This window comes from Coregonus clupeaformis, chromosome 26 (genome assembly GCF_020615455.1).
Source record: "Coregonus clupeaformis isolate EN_2021a chromosome 26, ASM2061545v1, whole genome shotgun sequence".
NCBI classification, from domain to species: domain Eukaryota; kingdom Metazoa; phylum Chordata; class Actinopteri; order Salmoniformes; family Salmonidae; genus Coregonus; species Coregonus clupeaformis.
In genome coordinates this window covers 6,673,786-6,695,789 of record NC_059217.1, presented here as the reverse complement: position 1 = coordinate 6,695,789, position 22,004 = coordinate 6,673,786, and the positions used below count along the sequence as shown (strand labels likewise).

The 22,004-nt window shown below is 44.2% G+C and overlaps 1 protein-coding gene across 4 annotated transcripts; it reads right to left on the bottom strand.

The window, feature by feature from the left end:
- Positions 1 to 659: 659 nt before the first annotated feature.
- Positions 660 to 13,304, bottom strand: LOC121540136 (plasminogen activator inhibitor 1 RNA-binding protein-like). Of its 4 annotated transcripts, none has more exons than XM_045207706.1 (9): positions 12,934 to 13,304; positions 11,276 to 11,471; positions 8,343 to 8,486; positions 6,839 to 6,910; positions 5,291 to 5,365; positions 4,948 to 5,122; positions 4,791 to 4,850; positions 4,397 to 4,642; positions 660 to 2,211 (listed from the first exon to the last, which is right to left on the bottom strand). In XM_045207706.1, the coding sequence occupies exons 1-9, from the start codon at positions 13,187 to 13,189 to the stop codon at positions 2,152 to 2,154; spliced, it is 1,284 nt and encodes a 427-aa protein (XP_045063641.1). In that variant the 5' UTR covers positions 13,190 to 13,304; the 3' UTR covers positions 660 to 2,151. The 4 variants fall into 4 exon arrangements, with proteins under 4 accessions (XP_045063641.1, XP_045063643.1, XP_045063642.1 ...); XM_045207708.1 differs by having other exon boundaries at positions 6,839 to 6,907; XM_045207707.1 differs by having other exon boundaries at positions 4,948 to 5,119; positions 12,934 to 13,302.
- Positions 13,305 to 22,004: the final 8,700 nt, after the last annotated feature.

Sequence of the window (22,004 nt, the reverse complement as noted above, 5' to 3'; positions counted from 1 at the left end):
TTTATGCCAGATGAGCATGAGGTGACCACAAGCGGATTTTTATTTATTTCAATTTAAATAAAAACATTGTGTTAAGCCCAGCTCATGAGGCCCCTTGATGATGTGAGGCCTGGGGCAATTAATTGCCTCTACTGCCAAATAGTAAGTCTGCCAGTGCTTATATGCAGTGTCATCCATGTTCAAATAGTAGATGAGCACTATCTCAAAGTAATACTCCAAATGTCCACTAAAGGGCACTATCTTCTATAAGGTTTTACTAAGACGCATCACATATTGGGAATAGTCTTGTGAAGGCCAGTGTGGATGCAGGTTTTTGTTCCAGTTTGTAGTTGACTACAGAAGTTAACATAGCTCTGGCAGTGAAATATCTATCCAACCATAAAGCTAAATTACATGGTTAGGGAGCTAAACAGTCTGTCTTAAAAGTTCAATTTCTTAATACTACTATACTCGGGAACCAGTGCACCATTAAACAGCATTGGGATATCAATTTCCAGACTACCCTAAAAAATAACTCCAGGAACAAAGTCCTTATTTATATTTTACCTTCGCCACACAATGGCACCTTTATCTGTGAATGTATTTAATCATGAAAGAACACAGATTTTCGTGTGTATGTGATTATGTATGTGACGGTGTTAGTCATAACAATGCAAAAATGAATCGACCATCTTTATTTACCGACGGAGGTCTATAATAGCAGGGTTAGGATTCACACATCTGTTGAGCACTTGGCTGACCCACACACACAATTGTATTTATTTCAGAGCAAATATGCAGTAGGGTGCCAGAGGGAAAATCAAAATGGAGGATCTTCAATCACCACAGGAAATACTGCAGGAGCAGGTTCACATTGATATCAGTATACTAGGCCCCGTTCAGCAGGGTGCGATGTACAGAGCGTTGCAGAAATGCCATGAGTAGAGATGACATGACTCAATCTACGTCTGTTCTATACAATACTTTCTATCTGAACGTTGCGCAATGCGGGGCACTGCTGAATACGGCCCTGGAATGGTGTGTAAACAGTGTGAGAAGGTCTGAGGGCTTCCAAAGGACCTTGGCTGCATCACAAATCCGTGGCTTCCTCTCAGTTTTTTCCTTACCTCGGACTGATGTGTCAACTGTTTTCAGATCAGTGCAGGTAGAGGAAACAAGGTGAGGAAGCCACTATGTCATTGAGACGCAGCTTATGAGTTGTTAAATGAAACCATACAGGGGGAATGGTTCACCTATAGAGCTAAAGATGTCAGAGGGATACATTTTAAATCATTGAAGTCTTCCTTCCCCCTGCTATCGAGTCCTTTGAAAACTATTTTCTATTCAAAATACCTTTTAATACAGAACTGATTTAGGCTCGACTTTAAAAATGTGTTAAGTGTAGTGTATATACACTTAAATAGTTATAATGGAGCCTAAATTATTAGATCAACGATCCAAGGCATGTCCCTATCTGCACCATCAGAAATAATATAATCTCACCCCAAGATCTCTTACCATGAATTTCTTTTTCAGGCCTATATCATAGAGGTCTAGGCCTTAATTAAAAATAAAAATAAAATACATAAAACTGCAGAACTAAAGCAAAGTCCTTGAAATCTCACTGAGTGATGATACAGTAACCTCTTCAGAAATACCCAGTATGGTAAGAGCTAGTTGGCTTGGGTTCCATCACAGCACAGCCTGGTTTGAAGTGATCATATAGCAAAGCAAGCTATGGGACACCACAAGCTCAAATGATAACTCTTTCTCATACCTTATATTTGGACATGCGTATTTTCAAGCAGCAATACAAAAAAAGTATTAATGAAGAACGCATAATCTCTGAAAAAAATACTGTATGAAAACGTCCCTGCTACCTTGTCTCTAAGTACAAAACCTCTACCAATAATTTGCTCCGGAAGTAGCAAGAAGTCCTTTTCTTTTTTATTTCTTTTTTTCCATTTCTGTTTTTTTTCTCATTTTCTTTTTAATAAAACGGGTAAAATTCAGTCCGCAGATGCGAGTGTCATGGGCCATGACAGTCTTCTCCATCATATAATTTTTTCGGAAGGATCCAGAAACATGCAAGCCTCGTAGAGAAGGGGCCTAGGGGGTCTGCCCGGGGGTCTGCTAAGGGCTCCTGGGGGCCTATGGGGCAGCCACTCCATCTTAGGCCAGGGCCGGGAAGGCCTCGGGGTCATCCACGTTGGGCACGATCACCCCGCTCGGCTGGGAGGAGGGTTAGAGGGTTGGGAAAACAAAAAGGAACGAGATTGATCAGACGTATACAGTGAAATTATGACAATGTCTGTTGTACTTAAACAATCCAAATTCCCTTAACTTTAACTTGCATAAATCTTTGCCACAGCAGCCGTAACAGACCAATAGTAATTATACGGAAAAAATATATACTGAACAAAAATATAAACGCAACATGCAACAATTTAAAAGATTTTACTGAGTTACAGTTCATAAGGAAATCAGTCAATTTAAATAAATAAATTAGGCACTAATCGATGGATTTCACATGACTGGGAATACAGATATGCATCTGTTGGTTACAGATACCTTTAAAAAAAATGGGCCTCAGAATGACGTTGCGGTATTTGTGTGTATTCAAATTGCCTATCGATAAAATGCAATTGTTTGTTGTCCATAGCTTATGCCTGCCCATACCATAACGGGGCACACTGTTCACATCAGCATATCGCTCGCCCACACGACGCCATACACATGGTTTGTGGTTGTGAGGCCAGTTGGACGTACTGCCAAATTCTCTAAAACGACATTGGCTTATGGTAGAGAAATTAACATTAAATTATCTGGCAACAGTTCTGGAGGACATTCCTGCAGTCAGCATGCCAATTGCACGCTCCCTCAAAACTTGTCTCCCGAGTGGCGCAGTGGTCTAAGGCACTGCATTGCAGTGCTAGCTGTGCCACTAGAGATCCTGGTTCGAATCCAGGCTCTGTCGTAGCCAGCCGCGACCGGGAGACCCATGGGGCGGCGCACAATTGGCCCAGCGTCGTCCAGGGTAGGGAATGGCCGGCAGGGATGTAGCTTAGTTGGTATAGCATGGCGTTTGCAACGCCAGGGTTGTGGTTTCGATTCCCATGGGGGGCCAGTATGAAAAAAATAAAATAATAATAAATACACTCACTAACTGTAAGTCGCTCTGGATAAGAGCGTCTGCTAAATGACTAAAATGTAAATGTAAAACTTGATACATCTGTGGCATTGTGTGACAAAACTGCACATTTTAAAGTGGCCTTTTATTGTCCCCAGCACAAGGTGCACATGTGTAATGATAGTGCTGTTTAATCAGCTTCTTGATATGCCACACCTGTCAGGTGGATGGATTATCTTGGCAAAGGAGAAATGTCGTTTTAGAGAATTTGGCAGTACTTCCAACCGGCCTCACAACCACAGAGCACGTGTAACCACGCCAGCCCAGGACCTCCACATCCAGCTTCTTCACCTGCAGGATCGTCCGAGACCAGCCACCCGGACAGCTGATGAAACTGGGGGTTTGCACAACCTGTCAGAAACCTTATCAGGGAAGCTCATCCGCTTGCTCATCATCCCCACCAGGGTCTTGACCTGACTGCAGTTCGGCATCATAACTGACTTCAGTGGGCAAATGCTCACCTTCGATGGGCACTGGCACGCTGGAGAAGTGTTCTCTTCATGGATGAATCCCGGTTTCAACTGTACCGGGCAGATTGCAGACCGTGTATATGGCGTTGTATGGGTGAGTGGTTTGCTGATGTTAACGTTGTGAACAGTGCCCCATGGTGGCGGTGGGGTTATGGCCAGGCATAAGCTACGGACAACGAACACAATTGCATTTTATCTATGGCAATTTGAATGCACAGAGATACCATGACGAGATCCTGAGGCCCATTGTCGTGCCATTCATCCGCCTCCATCACCTCATGTTTCAGCATGATAATGCACGGCCCCATTTCGCAAGGATCTGTACAGAATTGAAGCTGAAAATGTCCCAGTTCTTCCATGGCCTGCATACTCAAACATATCACCCATTGAGCATGTTTGGGATGCTCTGATCGACGTGTACAACAGTGTGTTCCAGTTCCCGCCAATATCCAGCAACTTCGCACAGCCATTGAACAGGAGTGGGACAACATCCCACAATCAACAGCCTGATCAACTCTATGCGAAGGAGAGGTGTCGCGCCGCATGAGGAAAATGGTGGTCACCCCAGATTTTTTTTAAAGGTATCTGTGACCAACAGATGTATATCTGTTTTCCCAGTCACGTGAAATACATCGATTAGAGCCTAATTTATTTCAATTGACTGATTTCCTTATATGAACTGTAACTCAGTAAAATACTTGAAATTGTTGCATGTTACGTTTATGTTTTTGTTCAGTGTAGTATTAGTAGTCCTTACCTTGTCAGTCCGGCCTCCGCGGACCGGCCTGGTGGGGGCTCCACCATCACGCTCGCGGGGCTCTCTGGGTTCACGCTCGCGGAACTCTCCTCGGAACTCTCCTCTGCCCTCTCCACGCCCACGGCCCCCCCTGCCACCACGGGGTCCACCACGACCACGGCTGGGGCGGCCCAGGTCCCCAAAGTTTATCTCCAGCTGGGCTGTGATGTCATTGGCCGGCTTCCGGAAGTGGTGATCATCCTCTGTCTGAAAGTCAGTGGGGGAAGGAGAGCGTCGGCAATGACTGAACATTTGTTTCCTGCACACACGTCTGAGCCACATTCAGTCATCTTGATGTACATGTTTGTGGGTGCGGGCAGAGAGCGTGTGCGCGTCTGTCGGATGTGATACTCACCTTAAGGGCGACTCCCTCAGCCTCCACTGCAGCTTCAATCAGAGTATCATCTTTCTTCTCCTTTATTGGAGAGAAAGAGGGAAGAAAATGGAGTTAGGAGGTTATGGAAAACCAAACGGAGGCCAAGTCAGTTTTGTGGTTTTGACAGTCCACTCACGTCCTTGGACTTGTGCAGCACGTATCCTTTCTTCCACTGGCTGTCGGCTCCCTCGTTGGCCTTTCGGATGTTGAACTCCACCTTGGTTTTCTCCTTGTCCTGCTGGGCCTTCCATTCATCCAGAGTCATCTCCTTGGGTTCCACTTCCTTAGGTTCACCAACCTCGTTCTCCCTACAACACACAGATTACAAAACAGAACTGTCAGAACACACAACTGGCTGGAAATAGTATTAAAAAATATGGAGGAAAAGCCTTCCGCCCATGCTGTTAAATCCCTGAGGGGGAGAGAACAATCGGGGAGAAGAGGGAGATGTGGTAGAAGGCTCAGCCCTCTCAACTCACTTATTCTCAGAGTCGGCGGGCGGATGCTCCTCTCCCTCAGGGGTCTCCTCGGTCACGTTTGATTGGTCGAGCTCGCTGTGGAGAGGAAAAACTAATTTAGCTTCACCTGTGTGTGTCCACATTAGCTTAGCTCCACCTGTACATTAACACCTGCTGAACAGCCCTGTGTGGCTGCATGGCTTCAATGCCATACAACAATCCTTCAGTAGCCTTCAACTGCTCTTAAACACTAGTAAAACTAAATGCATGCTTTTCAATCGAACGCTGCTAGCACCCGCCCACCCGACTAGAATCACCACTCTCGACGGGTCTGACCTAGAGTATGTGGACAACTACAAATATCTAGGTGTCTGGTTAGACTGTAAACTCAACTTCCAGACTCACATAAAGAATCTCCAATCCAAAGTTAAATCTAGAATCGGCTTCCTATTTCGCAACAAAGCCTCCTTCACTCATGCTGCCAAACATGCCCTCGTAAAACTGACTATCCTACCGATCCTTGACTTCGGCGATGTCATTTACAAAATAGCCTCCAACACTCTACTCAGCAAATTGGATGTAGTCTATCACAGTGCCATCCGTTTTGTCTCCAAAGCCCCATACACTACCCACCACTGTGACCTGTACGCTCTTGTTGGCTGGTCCTCACTACATGTTCGTCGTCAAACCCACTGGCTCCAGGCCATCTATAAATCACTGCTAGGCAAATCCCCGCCTTATCTTAGCTCATTGGTCACCATAGCAGCACCCACCCGTAGTCTGCGCTCCAGCAGGTATATCTCACTGGTCATTCCCAAAGCCAACACCTCCTTTGGCCGCCATTCCTTCCAGTTCTCTGCTGCCAATGACTGGAACGAATTGCAAAAATCTCTGAAGCTGGAGACTCTTATCTCCCTCAATAACTTTAAGCATCAGTTGTCAGAGCACCTTACCGATCACTGCACCTGTACACAGCCCATCTGAAATTAGCCCACCCAACTACCTCATCCCTATATTGTTATTTATTTTGCTCTTTTGCACCCCCAGTATCTCTATTTGCACATAATCTCTTGCACATCTAGCATTCCAGTGTTAATACTATTGTAATTATTCTGCACTATAGCCTATTTATTGCCTTACCTCCATAACTTGCTACATTTGCACACACTGTATATATATTTTCTGTTGTATTTCTGACTTTATGTTTTTTTTACCCCATATGTAACTCTGTGTTGTTTTTATTGCACTACTTTGCTTTATCTTGGCCAGGTCGCAGTTGTAAATGAGAACCTGTTCTCAACTGGCTTACCTGGTTAAATAAAGGTGAAATAAAAAAATAAAAAATGGCATTCCCATCCACGTCACTCATTCTCATACATTCAATATGCTGACAGGTGACGCTACCAGGACAATATAGAGACTAGGCGTCTTGACTCAACATGTTGACTTTAGTTTACACATAACTAAACAAGGTAAATCAAAACTCTTCCTTGTGGTTTGCAGACATACTGTCTTTTATAGAAAGTCTATTGAGAGGGTGTGTTGTGCTAGGTCGGCAGTGCAACTCACCCCATCTCATCCTTGACTGTGCCCCAGTTGTGAGATCCACTTCCACCACGCTTCTCCTCACCTTTCTGGCTGCTGAAACAACGTCTGGGCTTTAGCTCACACCTTCACTTCAAAACTCTCCAGCAAAAAAACAGTTTCTCTCAATGAGACTACCTTGGATGGAAAAACGTTAAATAAGTCGTTCTTATACTTCTAGGGCCAGTTCCCCAGACACAGATTAAGCCTAGCCATGGACTACAAAGCAAGCTCAAGGGAGAATCTCCATTGAAATGTATTTTTAGTCCAGGATTAGTCTTAATCTGTGATCGGGAAACCGTGGCTCGATCGCAACCAACAGGCAGAACCTAACGTGCTCCTGCAGGTTACCGCTAGATTTCTTAAAACGCTACTAACGGGAGATTACATGCACCTGCGGGCTAAACCACGCTTGATTGCAATGAAAACAAACCCACAAGGATAAAACAGCAGATCAGTTGATCGCGCGTTGTTATCATGTCAAGTGATTATGATACCAGACAGCTGGTCTAGATTCTCTACTCCCAGCCCCCAATGAAAATGACCTATCAGGAGCATTGGAAACCAAGGCTGATGAATGTAAAAATATCGTGAGGCCTATATTTCATTAAAATACTTCACCTTAAATGGCAAATTAATATATTAAGATTTACTTTCATTAGTTACACATTTCAAATCTTGGACTATCCAGGGATATTCTCCCCCCCAATCTTGATAAGAAATGCCCATATCAGACAATTTTAGTTTAAAGATAGTTGTATTTAATGGATTACATAAATTGGAAATTAATAAAATAACAGTAGGCTACACCATCAACATTACTTTTCCATTCATACAACGTGTCGGGTAAATTGCCACAGTAGATTTGCCGTGGTAAACAAGGAAATACTTTATTTCAGTTGTACGGAATGATTGTAAAATAGATAAATCGCCCTTAGTCTGGTCAACTAGCAAGATTAAACATTTTCCAATGATAATGGTCCTCTGTAGCTCAGCTGGTAGAGCACGGCGCTTGTAACGCCAAGGTAGTGGGTTCAATCCCCGGGACCACCCATACACACACAAAAAATTTATGCACGCATGACTGTAAGTCGCTTTGGATAAAAGCGTCTGCTAAATGGCATATTATTATTATAATACCCACCAGAGGGTCGAAATAGTCTTGGAAAATGTTGGTTGCAATCACGACTAAAAGATAACCACGACATCCGCGTTATGTAGAGGTAAATCGGTGGCGGATGATGGTTGCAATTGAGATCAGCTATGCGGGTGACTTTAGCTCGTATTTATGGTTTAAGGAGAGATCAGCTGGTGATATAGTGGCCACCAGTGGCTGCAATTGGCCCAGTGTTTTCCAACCCTGGACTAAAAAGCACTTTAGAACAGAGATTCTCCATTCGTGCAGGAAAACGGCCTAATAATGAGATTTCATTTATCCATCCCTGAGTTAGCTAGCTACATCATTCACAACATGACACAGAAGACTTACGATCGATCGCTGCCGCTGTGTCTGTCGAATTCACGCTTTCCTCTGACGTCGAAGCCGTCGCTCCTGCCCATGCCCCGGCCCCTGCCGCCCAAGCCCCGGCCCCTGCTGCCACCACGTCCTCTCATCGGCCTATCACCAATGGGCCTGGGGAGACCGACAAGGAAACAGACCAATCAGCAGCCTGCCTCACAGGAGGGAACAGTTGATGTGTATTCATTGAGGTTAAAACATTCAGAACGTTGCAGATAGAAATGTAACAAATAGAGTCAACACGTTATCTGAACGATCTCTAATGTTACATCCTCACGAACAGACCCCAGTGCATAACTAATAGGTGTTTCAGACATTAAATGCTACAATGAGGACCCAAAACACAATGTGTGATCTATCACCAATACTGTGAACTACACTGAAACAGTATTATACCATACATTACTTATCTTTCCTTAGGCAGGGCTCTACGCTGACCTTTTTTACAAGGAGCACGTGTGCGCCTAAATTGAAAAATGTAGGCACACAAATAAAATGTAGGAGCACAATGAAAAACATTAGAGGTAATAAAATCTAGAATCCTTCATTTTTCTAGGCGCAATGCCTCAAATAAAATTCCAGGGCACATAGCAAAATATTTAGGCACATTTGTGAGTAAAATGGTCACACTGTAGAGCCCTGCCTTAGGCACTGTTTGAATACCTAAAAAATATTTGTCCTTCTTTAGAGTCATCATTGTTGGATTGTGAGGCCCCCCAAAAATCCCCTGGCTATTCATGATAGACCAGCAACTCTTTCCACAAAGGAAGAAAGGACGTATTTGAAACGCATTTAAAACAGGGGATCAAATACAGTGAGGGGAAAAAAGTATTTGATCCCCTGCTGATTTTGTACGTTTGCCCACTGACAAAGACAAGATCAGTCTATAATTTTAATGGTAGGTTTATTTGAACAGTGAGAGACAGAATAACAACAGAAAAATCCAGAAAGACGCATGTCAAAAATGTTATAAATTGATTTGCATTTTAATGAGGGAAATAAGTATTTGACCCCTCTGCAAAACATGACTTAGTACTTGGTGGCAAAACCCTTGTTGGCAATCACAGAGGTCAGACGTTTCTTGTAGTTGGCCACCAGGTTTGCACATATCTCAGGAGGGATTTTGTCCCACTCCTCTTTGCAGATCTTCTCCAAGTCATTAAGGTTTCGAGGCTGATGTTCGGCAACTCGGACCTTCAGCTCCCTCCACAGATTTTCTATGGGATTAAGGTCTGGAGACTGGCAAGGCCACTCCAGGACCTTAATGTGCTTCTTCTTGAGCCACTCCTTTGTTGCCTTGGCCGTGTGTTTTGGGTCATTGTCATGCTGGAATACCCATCCACGACCCATTTTCAATGCCCTGGCTGAGGGAAGGAGGTTCTCACCCAAGATTTGATGGTACATGGCCCCGTCCATCGTCCCTTTGATGCGGTGAAGTTGTACTGTCCCCTTTGCAGAAAAACACCCGCAAAGCATAATGTTTCCACCTCCATGTTTGACGGTGGGGATGGTGTTCTTGGGGTCATAGGCAGCATTCCTCCTCCTCCAAACACAGCGAGTTGAGGCCAAAGAGCTCCATTTTGGTCTCATCTGACCACAACACTTTCACCCAGTTCTCCTCTGAATCATTCAGATGTTCATTGGCAAACTTCAGATGGGCCTGTATATGTGCTTTCTTGAGCAGGGGGACCTTGCGGGCGCTGCAGGATTTCAGTCCTTCACGGCGTAGTGTGTTACCAATTGATTTCTTGGTGACTATGGTCCCAGCTGCCTTGAGATCATTGACAAGATCCTCCCGTGTAGTTCTGGGCTGATTCCTCACCGTTCTCATGATCATTGCAACTACACGAGGTGAGATCTTGCATGGAGCCCCAGGCCGAGGGAGATTGACAGTTCTTTTGTGTTTCTTCCATTTGCGAATAATCGCACCAACTGTTGTCACCTTCTCACCAAGCTGCTTGGCGATGGTCTTGTAGCCCACTCCAGCCTTGTGTATGTCTACAATCTTGTCCCTGACATCCTTGGAGAGCTCTTTGGTCTTGGCCATGGTGGAGAGTTTGGAATCTGATTGATTGATTGCTTCTGTGGACAGGTGTCTTTCATACAGGTAACAAGCTGAGATTAGGAGCACTCCCTTTAAGAGTGTGCTCCTAATCTCAGCTCGTTACCTGTATAAAAGACACCTGGGAGCCAGAAATCTTTCTGATTGAGAGGGGGTCAAATACTTATTTCCCTCATTAAAATGAAAATCAATTTATAACATTTTTGACATGCGTTTTTCTGGATTTTGTTGTTGTTATTCTGTCTCTCACTGTTCAAATAAACCTACCATTAAAATTATAGACTGATAATTTCTTTGTCAGTGGGCAAACGTATAAAATCAGCAGGGGATCAAATACTTTTTCCCCCTCACTGTATGTTACCACCCTTTTCCTACACACCCTGCTGTGCTGTAACAGGTTAAGCTAAGTGACAAGGCAAAGCTGAGGAACTATCAGTGAAGGTGGCGTGACTTTCTTTGCTGCTAAACAGTAGTGGAACCCATAATTAAGATGTGGTTGGGTTACCTCTGACAGCCTGAGGGGAAATAGTCCTGTCAAATGGAGAAGGGGGTTGTTTTTGTTTACACAATAAAGGCCTGGTTAGTGTCCATTTTAAAAGGAAAGAACAGTACTGTCCTACATTCGAGTGCCGGTGTGGGTTCAGTCTTTTGTATCAAAGTCTTAAATGAGGACTAATATCAGTTTATTTGTGAAATCAGATGGGTTACTGCTAGGATGGAACAAAGGCCTGCACACACACAGATCTGAATCTTGTTATTGTTTGGGTTAGTACCTGTTTAAAAATAAAAAATCTCCCATTTGGTGCCAACTGAATGTACCCCTGCGCCACCCAGTACTCACTTCTCCACAGAGAACTCTCCTCCCTCACCAGGCTTCTCCTCTCCGCCGGGGGGCCTCTCGAAACGGCGTGGTGGCCGTCTGTCAGTCCGGGGGGGTCTGTCTGTAGGGGGGCGGCCCTCACCCTGGAACTCACGGGGCGGTCCACTAGCTGGGCCCTGACCCTCAGGTCTGCGACCCATCCTCCTGGGACCAGGTCCTGGAGCAGGACAGAGCATAGGAATTATTAATCCTCTTATGAGAGACAATTTACAGTTAAGGTTCTTTGAAAAACAAAAGGAGTACAAGAGTACTTTTCTCTAGAGTTTTTCTAGCAAAAATAACTCAAAACAGGGGAGTGAAATGGAGACTACTGTCATTAAAGCTAGAGCTTTTCTCAAGACCAGTCTCCAAAAGAGAGCAGGACTGATGTACTGGACTAGAATGTAAGGGCTTAATCATGAAACATGGAGGAATACAATTAAATGTAAATGTCCTTATAAACAGATGAACTGACATTGAACTTCGTATTATGCACCATGCCAGTACTAGCAGATGGAAACATGCCCTAAGTCTGGTCTGACAAGTCCCTCCCACTGTTGACCAAAATAGACTCCCACCCCTACACCCCAGCAGCTGAATGCACGTTGATGCACCTGTCTCTTCTTCTCTTGGGTTTACATTTTTTGCTTTGTTTTTGACTGGTGTAAGTAGGATGTAACGTGCTAACAATACAGGGGCCTCCTATTTTACTTTTAGATTGTGTAGATCCGTCTAAAGTTAGCCAGTAACGTTAGATTACTCACTAATACGAGAACGTTGTAAAAGTACGTGACAAATTATTTGGCCAATTGATAGTCTTATCTAACGTTGTTTGTTCACTGAGTAGTTGGAAGCGAGCATACTCGTGAAGCTGTTATCTGACAAAAACAACAAACGCCCATATTCACATTAACAACCGCGATACGCAACGCAAGATGACATCATTCCCTGCCTAGACAACATGTTGGTGCTGTTGTACACCCCAAGCCACGAGGTTGGTCACGACGCGGGATAATAATGCGGGTAGCGAAAGACTCGCTATCTACGTTAATTTGTCCAGTTACTTGGTTAGAAAACAACCCTCAAAAATATAACCAAGAGATTCTAGTACGATCGCTTCGCTTGTGGAAGTTGGCTTACAACCAGGTGTAAATACACGGTTCGCTAGTTGGGTGAACAATTTCAGTTGCACGAAACTGACAATTCGCCAATCGTGCATTTAGCAAGTATGTAATTACCCATCCAACACTGATCAAAAGGTATTTAGAAAACTAACAAGCAAATTACTTTGGTAAGTTAACGTTAGCTATCTAATTAACTTGAGGCTAACAATCCTGGCTAAACAAGGCACCGAGTAAGATGCGTTTTATTGGCAGCAAAACAAGTTCGCCTGCAAGTTATTTATCAGGGGACACAATACTGTACCACGCACACTATCGTGACAATTTTTTTGTTGCAATGAATGCGATAACAAGCTTCTCAACTTTAGCTGCCAACTGAACTGACGCACAAAAGGAATCATGTCGACCTCATGGAGGCTTTGAAACCATAGTTAGCTAGCTAACGTTAATGCTGAACTATCCAGCGAGAACTGCGACTTTGCAGACCAATCCGACATTTATTACAGGAAACAGTCTTACCATCTTTCTTCAGAGGCACGGGTGCCAGAGGCTCATCTTTCTTATCGGCAGGGACCATCTTTCTGTCTTTCTGGGACTCCTTTTTCTGGAGCTTGGCGGCTTGAGCTGCGGTCTTGGCGGCACCAGGGACAGGAGCCTCCTTCTTCTTGTTTTCGGCCTCCTTCAACAGCTCGAACGGGTCCGACTCGTCGTCAAATAGTTGGTCGAATCGGTTTGCTATGGCGCAGCCGAAACCTTCTTGCATATGTCCGGGCATGATGGCGCCCCTTCAGCAGGATTTTCCTCCGATTCTACGAGGCTTGGTGCGAACACTTCGCTAAATGACGCCACAAGATGGCTGGGAAAAGGACCTTCTTCTCTTCCGGCGTAATAGACATCCGGGGCCTCAACTTTGGCGCCGGGTGGGGCGTGTAGTTCTTTGATGAGGGAGAGTTTCGCGAAAACATAAGGGGTGGCTCACTCAAAAAACTACAGTACCCACAACGATAATGCCTTTTTTTTCTCCATTTGACAAGCGTTAATGTTTTTTTATACCTGTTGTAGTTTGCGTTCAAGCATATACTTTGTATGGGAGATCTTTCTATACTCATCTAAACCCACTGTATACTATACACACACTAGTCATACTCACCCTCAAACCCTTTGCTACATTGTTTCTCCATAGTCATTTAGCAGACGCTCTTATCCAGAGCGACTTACAATTAGTGAATGCTTACATTTTTCATACTGGCCCCCTGTGGGAATCGAACCCACAATCCTTGCGTTGTAAACGCCATGCTCTACCAACTGAGCTACAGGAGGGCCATAGTGCTTTGCCATATCAATTTGGCCTGCATACCCAAGTATGCGGGCGGCAGGTAGCTTAGTGGGTAAGAGCGTTGTGCCAGTAACCGAAAGGTCGCTGGTTCTAATCCCCGAGCCGACTAGTTGAAAAATCTGTCGATGTGCCCTTAAGCAAGGCACTTAACCCTAATTGCTGATGTAAGTCGCTCTGGATAAGAGCGTCTGCTAAATGACTAAAATGTAAATGTAAAACACTGTTCTGGTAGTCAACTGAGACATCTGTGCATATTTCAGTGCAGTCAATGGTTTGTGACCTTTGTCAAAGTTGCGTCAATTCAAATCTGGCATTAGGAACAAAAGAGGTCAACACGACTTCTAAGATATACTAGTATTTTAATTAATATAAAACCTTCAATGGTAAATATGATGTTTCGTATATATGGGCTCCTTGAAATACCTCGCAGGGCACTTCAGAGAACTAAATCCATTGTTTCAGATTGTTCTTCAAATACTCTTACAGAGAGAGAGTTCCCACCTCTCTGCTGGCCAATCAGAGTAGAGACTTGAGCGTGGTTTAGACTTACTCAGCCAATCCGTTGGCGCACAGGCTAGTCCCCCGCCTCTTAGCGCATCCCTGTTTCCAGGCATACGTTTATCATAACAACCTGTCATAGTGAGAAGAGCCAGCTCCCCTAGACACCATTCCTACGTCCAAGGAAGGTTCACAGATCACAAAGAACCAGTATAGTCTAGTATTTGGAGACACAAATCCTTATCTCATTTTACCCCCTAAAACAGCTCTTCACATCAATCACAGCTTGCCAGGTGACACAACCTACATTAGCCCAGTCAAGAATGCATTCTTTCTAAGTTAGTCATCCCATCAATTATAAAAATAATAAATCCCCCATAATCCCCCTTTTCACACCCACTAGGGTGTGATTCAAAAAATAAGAAAACACAGGGTGTCAGTCATTAAAATACAATACAAACAAAAATAATCACACTTTTATTAATAGGCCATAATGATACTAAAAAATTAAAACCCTCAGTCCATCTACACCCAACTTGCAAATTGTTACCAGTCATCAAAGAACTTCAAACCATAAAACACAGGATTAATAGAACACAAAACATAAGACTATTAAAACATAAAACACAAACAGAGATGTATATTTTGGCCCCCTTTAGACACCCTCTAGTGTCACTCCACCAAGCCTGGTAGGTCATATCCTCCATTCCTAGGTTGGAGTCCAGGATTGGGCCGTATCTCACCATCTGTTGAGAAACCACCTTCTCCATCTCCTTTCTCACCAAACCTCAGACACAGGAAATAAGACAACATCCACAAAGAACAAGTATACCCATAGAAGCTATAACTTCACCCAGAATAGTTACAACAATAGTTTTCCATTTATCAAATATGTTATCAAACCAACCGTTTATGGAGCTATCAATACCAGAGTTCTCAGCCAGTTCGTTCGTCAGCGTAGTTACTCCCTGAAGCTCTTTTGTCACGGACCCGTCCGGTGCTATATTGTTTGAGGATGAAAATACAGCACATATATCCAAACAGAACACAAACTCCGCCCCGCTCAGCCAAAAGCATATCTAAAGCTATTCTATTCTGCCATGTCATTAAGCTAGTTGCCGCTGTCTGCTCAGCTAATCCCTTTATTGCATCACGAGTGTGGTTTATAAATCTTTGCTGGTTATAGTAAATATAATTTATCCAATCTACGTTTTTATTAATTGTTGACCACCAGAAAAGACTTGATTCAAACTCAGCTGCGATCTGATTCCTAGCTTTGAATTGTTCTGGAACCCCTCGAGGTACTCCTATCCCATCAATATATATATCCTTTCATCAAAGGATCCCGGGAGGAGGTCCTACTTTCTACGTGACAACTCACCAGTCTCTGACACGTTTGATTGTTTACATATGTAGGTGAGTTCACAATCAGTTATCACCACACAACCATCAGATGTCAGCACGGGCCTGGTTTTGGTTCCTAAAATCCTCTGGCTGCAACAAAGAGGAGAGATTAGTCATGTTCTCTTTTAGTTGTGATATTCTCTGTGTGGGAGCAGGAGCTAAGATGCCCTACTCTGTATCCTATCTTACTAGTCCTAGAAAAACAATTAGAATCCCCTGAGACTTCAAACGTAGGCAACCTAGGTCGGAATGACTTTGTTATCGGGGGATACAGATAGTTCAAGTTACTACAAGACTCTTTCACCACATTCCCAGGTGGCTTGCATGGAGGATAAACCTGTTTTTGCATACTTCAGACTTTCAGACAGTACCTACCCTTCTATGGGTCGCACTGCCATTTCTGGTAATTCCCTACTTTCACAATACTACACCTGTCCCTAAACTGTGTATGGAGATTTACATATCCCCCCCGCTCGGTATGAGCAACTACATAATCCCAGGATGTACATGGTGACATACATATGGTGATGTCCTTCCCTAAAGTCCCTAGTACTTCCCCTTTCCCTATGTCTAGCTGTCTCCTATGCCTTCGTAGACTGTGCTCAGGTATTATTTTATCAACTTGTGTTAGGTTAACTACTACTTCTGGCTGATCAGGAGGGTCTGAGTGTGTTAGGAATATGGCCCCCACAATCAGACAGCTACCTACCGTCGGGAGACCTGTGAATCCCCACCCTCGCCCTGAGAACATGTCAGACGCCAACCCATTGCTTCACCTTCTACCGAACTCACACAGGGATGATCAGACAGGGTAAGGGAATCTTCGTTAAGGAGCCAACCCCCGAGCCCTAGTGGTGATCGGTTCTTTCTCCTAACTCTGTGTTTGTTCATCAGGTGTAACTGGGTTTACCTTTTTGCAGTGTGTGACATGCACCCATGTGGATCTAATAGGACTTGATAGGGCCCTTCCCAACAGGCCTGCTTCCAGTTTTTCTTCTTTTAGGGACTGGATCCACACCCAGTCTCCTGGTGAGATAGAGTGGGTCACCTTCTCCTTTAGTTCACCTGTGGGGCACAAAACCTCTGACATACGGGTGTGGTTAATAAACTATCTTCACACATACATGTTGAGCTCTCAATTTCTATTGTTGTTGTTTGTTTTTTTTAAAGTATTTTGTCCTCTCCTTCGTATATATTTATTATTTAATCCTATCACTCCCCATTTTTGACACATGATTTGCCCATGTGTCAATATTACCACCTTCCTAAACCATCCCTTATGTAATTTATCATCCAATTGCCATGCCTTTCATTTTCGAGATTGTCTTTTGCTTCTTTATTGCTCCTCCCACTTCCTTTGTCTTTTATGGCAGCTAAATTCGACTTTCATCCAGTTCAGAATCAATTAGTAATCCAATCATCAATCTCTTATCTTGTAAAAACACTCATGTTTAGTTCAAACTCTGTTCTACCCAGGCTCTCCCGGGCTTGACCTGAAGACTGATTGTTGGACATGACAAGTCCATATTTAGGTCACCTAAGTCTTCTGTCTAGCAACAAAGAATAAAAACCTCTATGTTCATGATTAACCCAGTTATATCTAATAGCCCACCAAAAAAAAAACCCCTCATCATCTTTAAATCACGACCAATGTCATATCCCTCTTTACTCTCTACCATTTGGATAACATCCCTGATGTATGTATGCCTCCTTAGAGTTCCAAATTATTTTACCATGGGCTGCCATTGCCTTCCCATAGATAAGATCACTTAATTTACCCGTATGCAGTACATAATGGAGTACCCAAGCGTTACAGCAGTTTATCATTACCAAAAAGCTCATCATTTGTTTTTTTTGTTTAATGGTTTTGGCGCTTCAAGTATAGCAGTTTTCCTGGATGAGTTTAACATTCGCCCCTCCTGAGTTATAGTGTGTCCTAGGTAAATGACCTCGCTCTGCCAAAGTTGACGTTTCTTTTTGCTCACTTTGTGTCCCTGTTCTGCCAGGAAGGTTAACAATTGGATTGTATTCCTCTTACATCCCTCCTGAGTGGGATTAGCCAATAGAATATCATCTACATAAACTAACATTTGGCTTCCTTCCCTAGGTTCAAACTTTCCCAAATTCCTAGTTATAGCCTGGGCAAAGATTGTAAGACTTTCCGAGTAGCCTTGAGGCATCCTAGCGTAAGTCCATTTCCTTCCCTGAAAAGTAAAGCCAAACCACCCCTGACTATCCGGATGAACTGGGATACTAAAGAAAGCATTAGCTAAATCTATCACTGTAAAATAGGAGTTCTCTGGTTTCAATTGGTTCAGCAATGTATGTGGATCTGGTACACATGGAGCTCTGGGAATTATATTTCTATTAACCCCCTGCAAGTCCATGACCATCCTCCAGTCGGCGCTAGGTGCCGCCTTTTTAACAGGAAATACTGGAGAGTTGCATTGTGCCTCATCTCCAGGAATTATCACCCTCACTTAAGTAAATGCTGAAATGTAGGGGTTATCCCTTTTATTGCTTCTGGTTTCATAGGGTATTGCTTTTGTTATGGTCTATTATCGGATCGAGGAATCACTTGTACTGGAGCTACCCCCTTAATTAGTCCTACATCTGCTGGTCCTTGTGACCATAATTTGAACGGAATTGCTGCTAACTCAGCCTCCTGTTCCTGAGTTAAGAAAATATCTTCCTGTCATCCGTTAAAACTTGTCTCCAAGTGGACCCCGGGCAGGGTTTTTGCTCTCCAATTTAACTTTCTTCTATATCTCCCAGTGGAGTGGCCATACTGATCCCCATTTGGTGTATTCTGCCAGTCAGTAATGTTTTTCCCCTGCTTTATCCATTTACCTAGTGATAACCATTCCTCTGAATGTTCTTTCACTAGGGCAACATGGGGGCTCCACCTTCCCTACAATCTTCCTTCTTAGGAAATAATGTCATTCGTACTTAACATATTTTCATAGACCTATCTAGAATACTACTAAAGCTATCTTATGCAACTTTTAATACACGTAAAAACTCTCTCTCTCTCCACCCATTCCCTATTGAATAAGTTAGTTTTTCTATTTAACCCCAAAACACGCTACAAATAGTCCATTCAACATGACCAAACCAAATACTCCATCGTACCCATTCAATCAACACATCAGCAGTGGAATTTACACTCATAAATGCATATTGTTACTCCATGCCTTGAAATGATAAATAGATTTCCACCAATAGCATATTACAATGATTTCTCATCTTACCCTCTAACACAAAATGAAGTTCCCTCACTGTACTACGTTAGCTCTACCATGATAATTAGTTCAATTTAACCCTCTATTTGCTTTGTACTATATTATACATTACGTCTAAAACAACATTACTTATGGTCAGTTTATTCCACCATCACATGATCCAACAACGCCACAATCTTAAACTCATATGGGGCGGCAGGCAGTTTAGTGACCAATAGCGCCGCGCCAACAACCGAGAGGTCGCCGGTTCCAATCCCGAGCCGACCAGGCGAAAAATCTGCCGATGTGCCCTCGAGCAAGTCACTCAACCCCAATTGCTCCCATAAATCGCTCTGGACAAGAGCGTCCGCCAAATTACCAAAAATGCAAATGTAAATGTTCTCTACTAACTGTGCCACTAGAGATCCTGGTTCGAATCCAGGCTCTGTTGCAGCCGGCCGCGACTTGGATACTCATGAGCGGCGCACAAGTCTTCCAGGGTAGGGGAGGGAATGGCCGGCAGGGATGTAGCTCAGTTGATAGAGTATGGCGTTTGCAATGCCAGGGTTGTGGGTTTGATTCCCACGGGGGGCCACACAAACAGCGCCGGAGAAGATGGCTGCCGTTTTACAGCCCTCTAACCAATTGTACTATTATGTGTGTTTTTCCGCGTTATTTGTAATTTATTTTGTACTTAATGTTTCTGCCATCGTCTCTTATAACCAAAGAGAGCTTCTGGATATCAGGACAGCGATTACTCACCTCGCATTGGACGAAGATTTTTTCTTCAACGAGGCGTTCGCGAAGGATATCCTACAGACACCCGACAAGGCCCAGATCCCCGTCATTCGCGTGAGGAAGAGACGGAGATATCGCGGACGCAGATCCGGGTGCCTTGTAAGGATCCGACGGCGGCGAGTAAACTGCCTCTCCCATCAATCCTATTAGCCAACGTTCAATCTTTTGAGAATAAAATTGACGATTTAAGATTACGGTTATCCTACCAACGGGACATTAAAAACTGTAATATCTTATGTTTCACGGAGTCGTGGCTGAACGACAACAATGATAACATTCAGCTAGCAGGCTATACGCTACATCGGCAGGACAGAACGGCAGACTCTGGTAAGACAAGGGGTGGCGATCTCTGTATATTTGTAAACAACAGCTGGTGCACAAAATCAAATACTAAGGAAGTCTCGAGGTTTTGCTCGCCTGAGGTAGAGTATCTTATGATAAGCTGTAGACCACACTATTTACCAAGAGAGTTTTCATCTATATTTTTCATAGCTGTCTATTTACCACCACAAACCAATGCTGGCATTAAGATTGCACTGAATGAGTTGTACAAGGCCATTAATCAACAGGAAAACGCTCATCCAGATGCAGCGCTCCTAGTAGCCGGGGACTTTAATGCAGGGAAACTTAAATCCGTTCTACCTAATTTCTACCAGCATGTTAAATGTGCAACCAGAGGGAAAAAAACTCTAGACCACCTTTACTCCACACACAGAGACGCATACAAAGCTCTCCCTCGCCCTCCATTTGGCAAATCTGACCAAAACTCTATCTTCCTGATTCCTGCTTATAAGCAAAAACTGAAGCAGGAAGCACCAGTGATTCGGTTAATAAAAAAGTGGTCAGATGACGCAGATGCTAAGCTACAGGACTGTTTTGCTAGCACAGACTGGAACATGTTCCGGGATTCTTCAGACAGCATTGAGGAGTACACCACATCAGTCACTGGCTTCATCAATAAGTGCATCGATGATGTCGTCCCCACAGTGACCGTACGTACATACCCCAACCAGAAGCCATGGATTACAGGAAACATCCGCACTGAGCTAAAGGGTAGAGCTGCCGCTTTCAAGGAACGGGACTCTAACCCGGACGCTTATAAGAAATCCCGCTATGACCTCCGACGAACCATCAAACAGGCAAAGAGTCAATACAGGTCTAAGATTGAATCATACTACACTGGCTCTGACGCTCGTCGGATGTGGCAGGGCTTGAAAACTATTACAGACTACAAAGGGAAGCACAGCCGCGAGCTGCCCAGTGACACAAGCCTACCAGACGAGCTAAACCACTTCTATGCTCGCTTCGAGGCAAGCAACAATGAAGCATGCATGAGAGCACCAGCTGTTCCGGACGACTATGTGATCACGCTCTCCGTAGCCGATGTGAGTAAGACTTTTAAGCAGGTCAACATTCACAAGGCCGCAGGGCCAGACGGATTACCAGGACGTGTACTCCGAGCATGTGCTGACCAACTGGCAAGTGTCTTCACTGACATTTTCAACATGTCCCTGACTGAGTCTGTAATACCAACATGTTTCAAGCAGACCACCATAGTCCCCGTGCCCAAGAACTCTAAGATAACCTGCCTAAATGACTACCGACCCGTAGCACTGACGTCTGTAGCCATGAAGTGCTTTGAAAGACTGGTCATGGCTCACATCAACAGCATAATCCCAGAAACCCTAGACCCACTCCAATTTGCATACCGCCCCAACAGATCCACAGATGATGCAATCTCTATCGCACTCCACACTGCCCTTTCCCACCTGGACAAGAGGAACACCTACGTGAGAATGCTATTCATTGACTACAGCTCAGCATTCAACACCATAGTGCTCTCTAAGCTCATCACTAAGCTAAGGATCCTGGGACTAAACACCTCCCTCTGCAACTGGATCCTGGACTTCCTGACGGGCCGCCCCCAGGTGGTAAGGGTAGGTAACAACACATCTGCCACACTGATCCTCAACACGGGGGCCCCTCAGGGGTGCGTGCTCAGTCCCCCTCCTGTACTCTCTGTTCACCCATGACTGCATGGCCAGGCACGACTCCAACACCATCATTAAGTTTGCCGACGACACAACAGTGGTAGGCCTGATCACCGACAACGATGAGACATCCTATAGGGAGGAGGTCAGAGATCTGGCCGTGTGGTGCCAGGACAACAACCTCTCCCCTCAACGTGACCAAGACAAAGGAGATGATTGTGGACTACAGGAAAAAAAGAGGACTGAGCACGCCCCCATTCTCATCGACGGGCTGTAGTGGAACAGGTTGAGAGCTTCAAGTTCCTTGGTGTCCACATCACCAACGAACTATCATGGTCCAAA

Coding starts and splice junctions, on each gene's coding strand:
- LOC121540136 (XM_045207706.1), bottom strand. CDS start 13,189: ATGCCCGGACATATGCAAGAAGGTTTCGGCTGCGCCATAGCAAACCGA. Junction 8,487..11,275: donor GGAGAGTTCTCTGTGGAGAA/GTGAGTACTGGG, acceptor CGGTCTCCCCAG/GCCCATTGGTGATAGGCCGA. Junction 4,643..4,790: donor CTGAGGGAGTCGCCCTTAAG/GTGAGTATCACA, acceptor ACTGACTTTCAG/ACAGAGGATGATCACCACTT.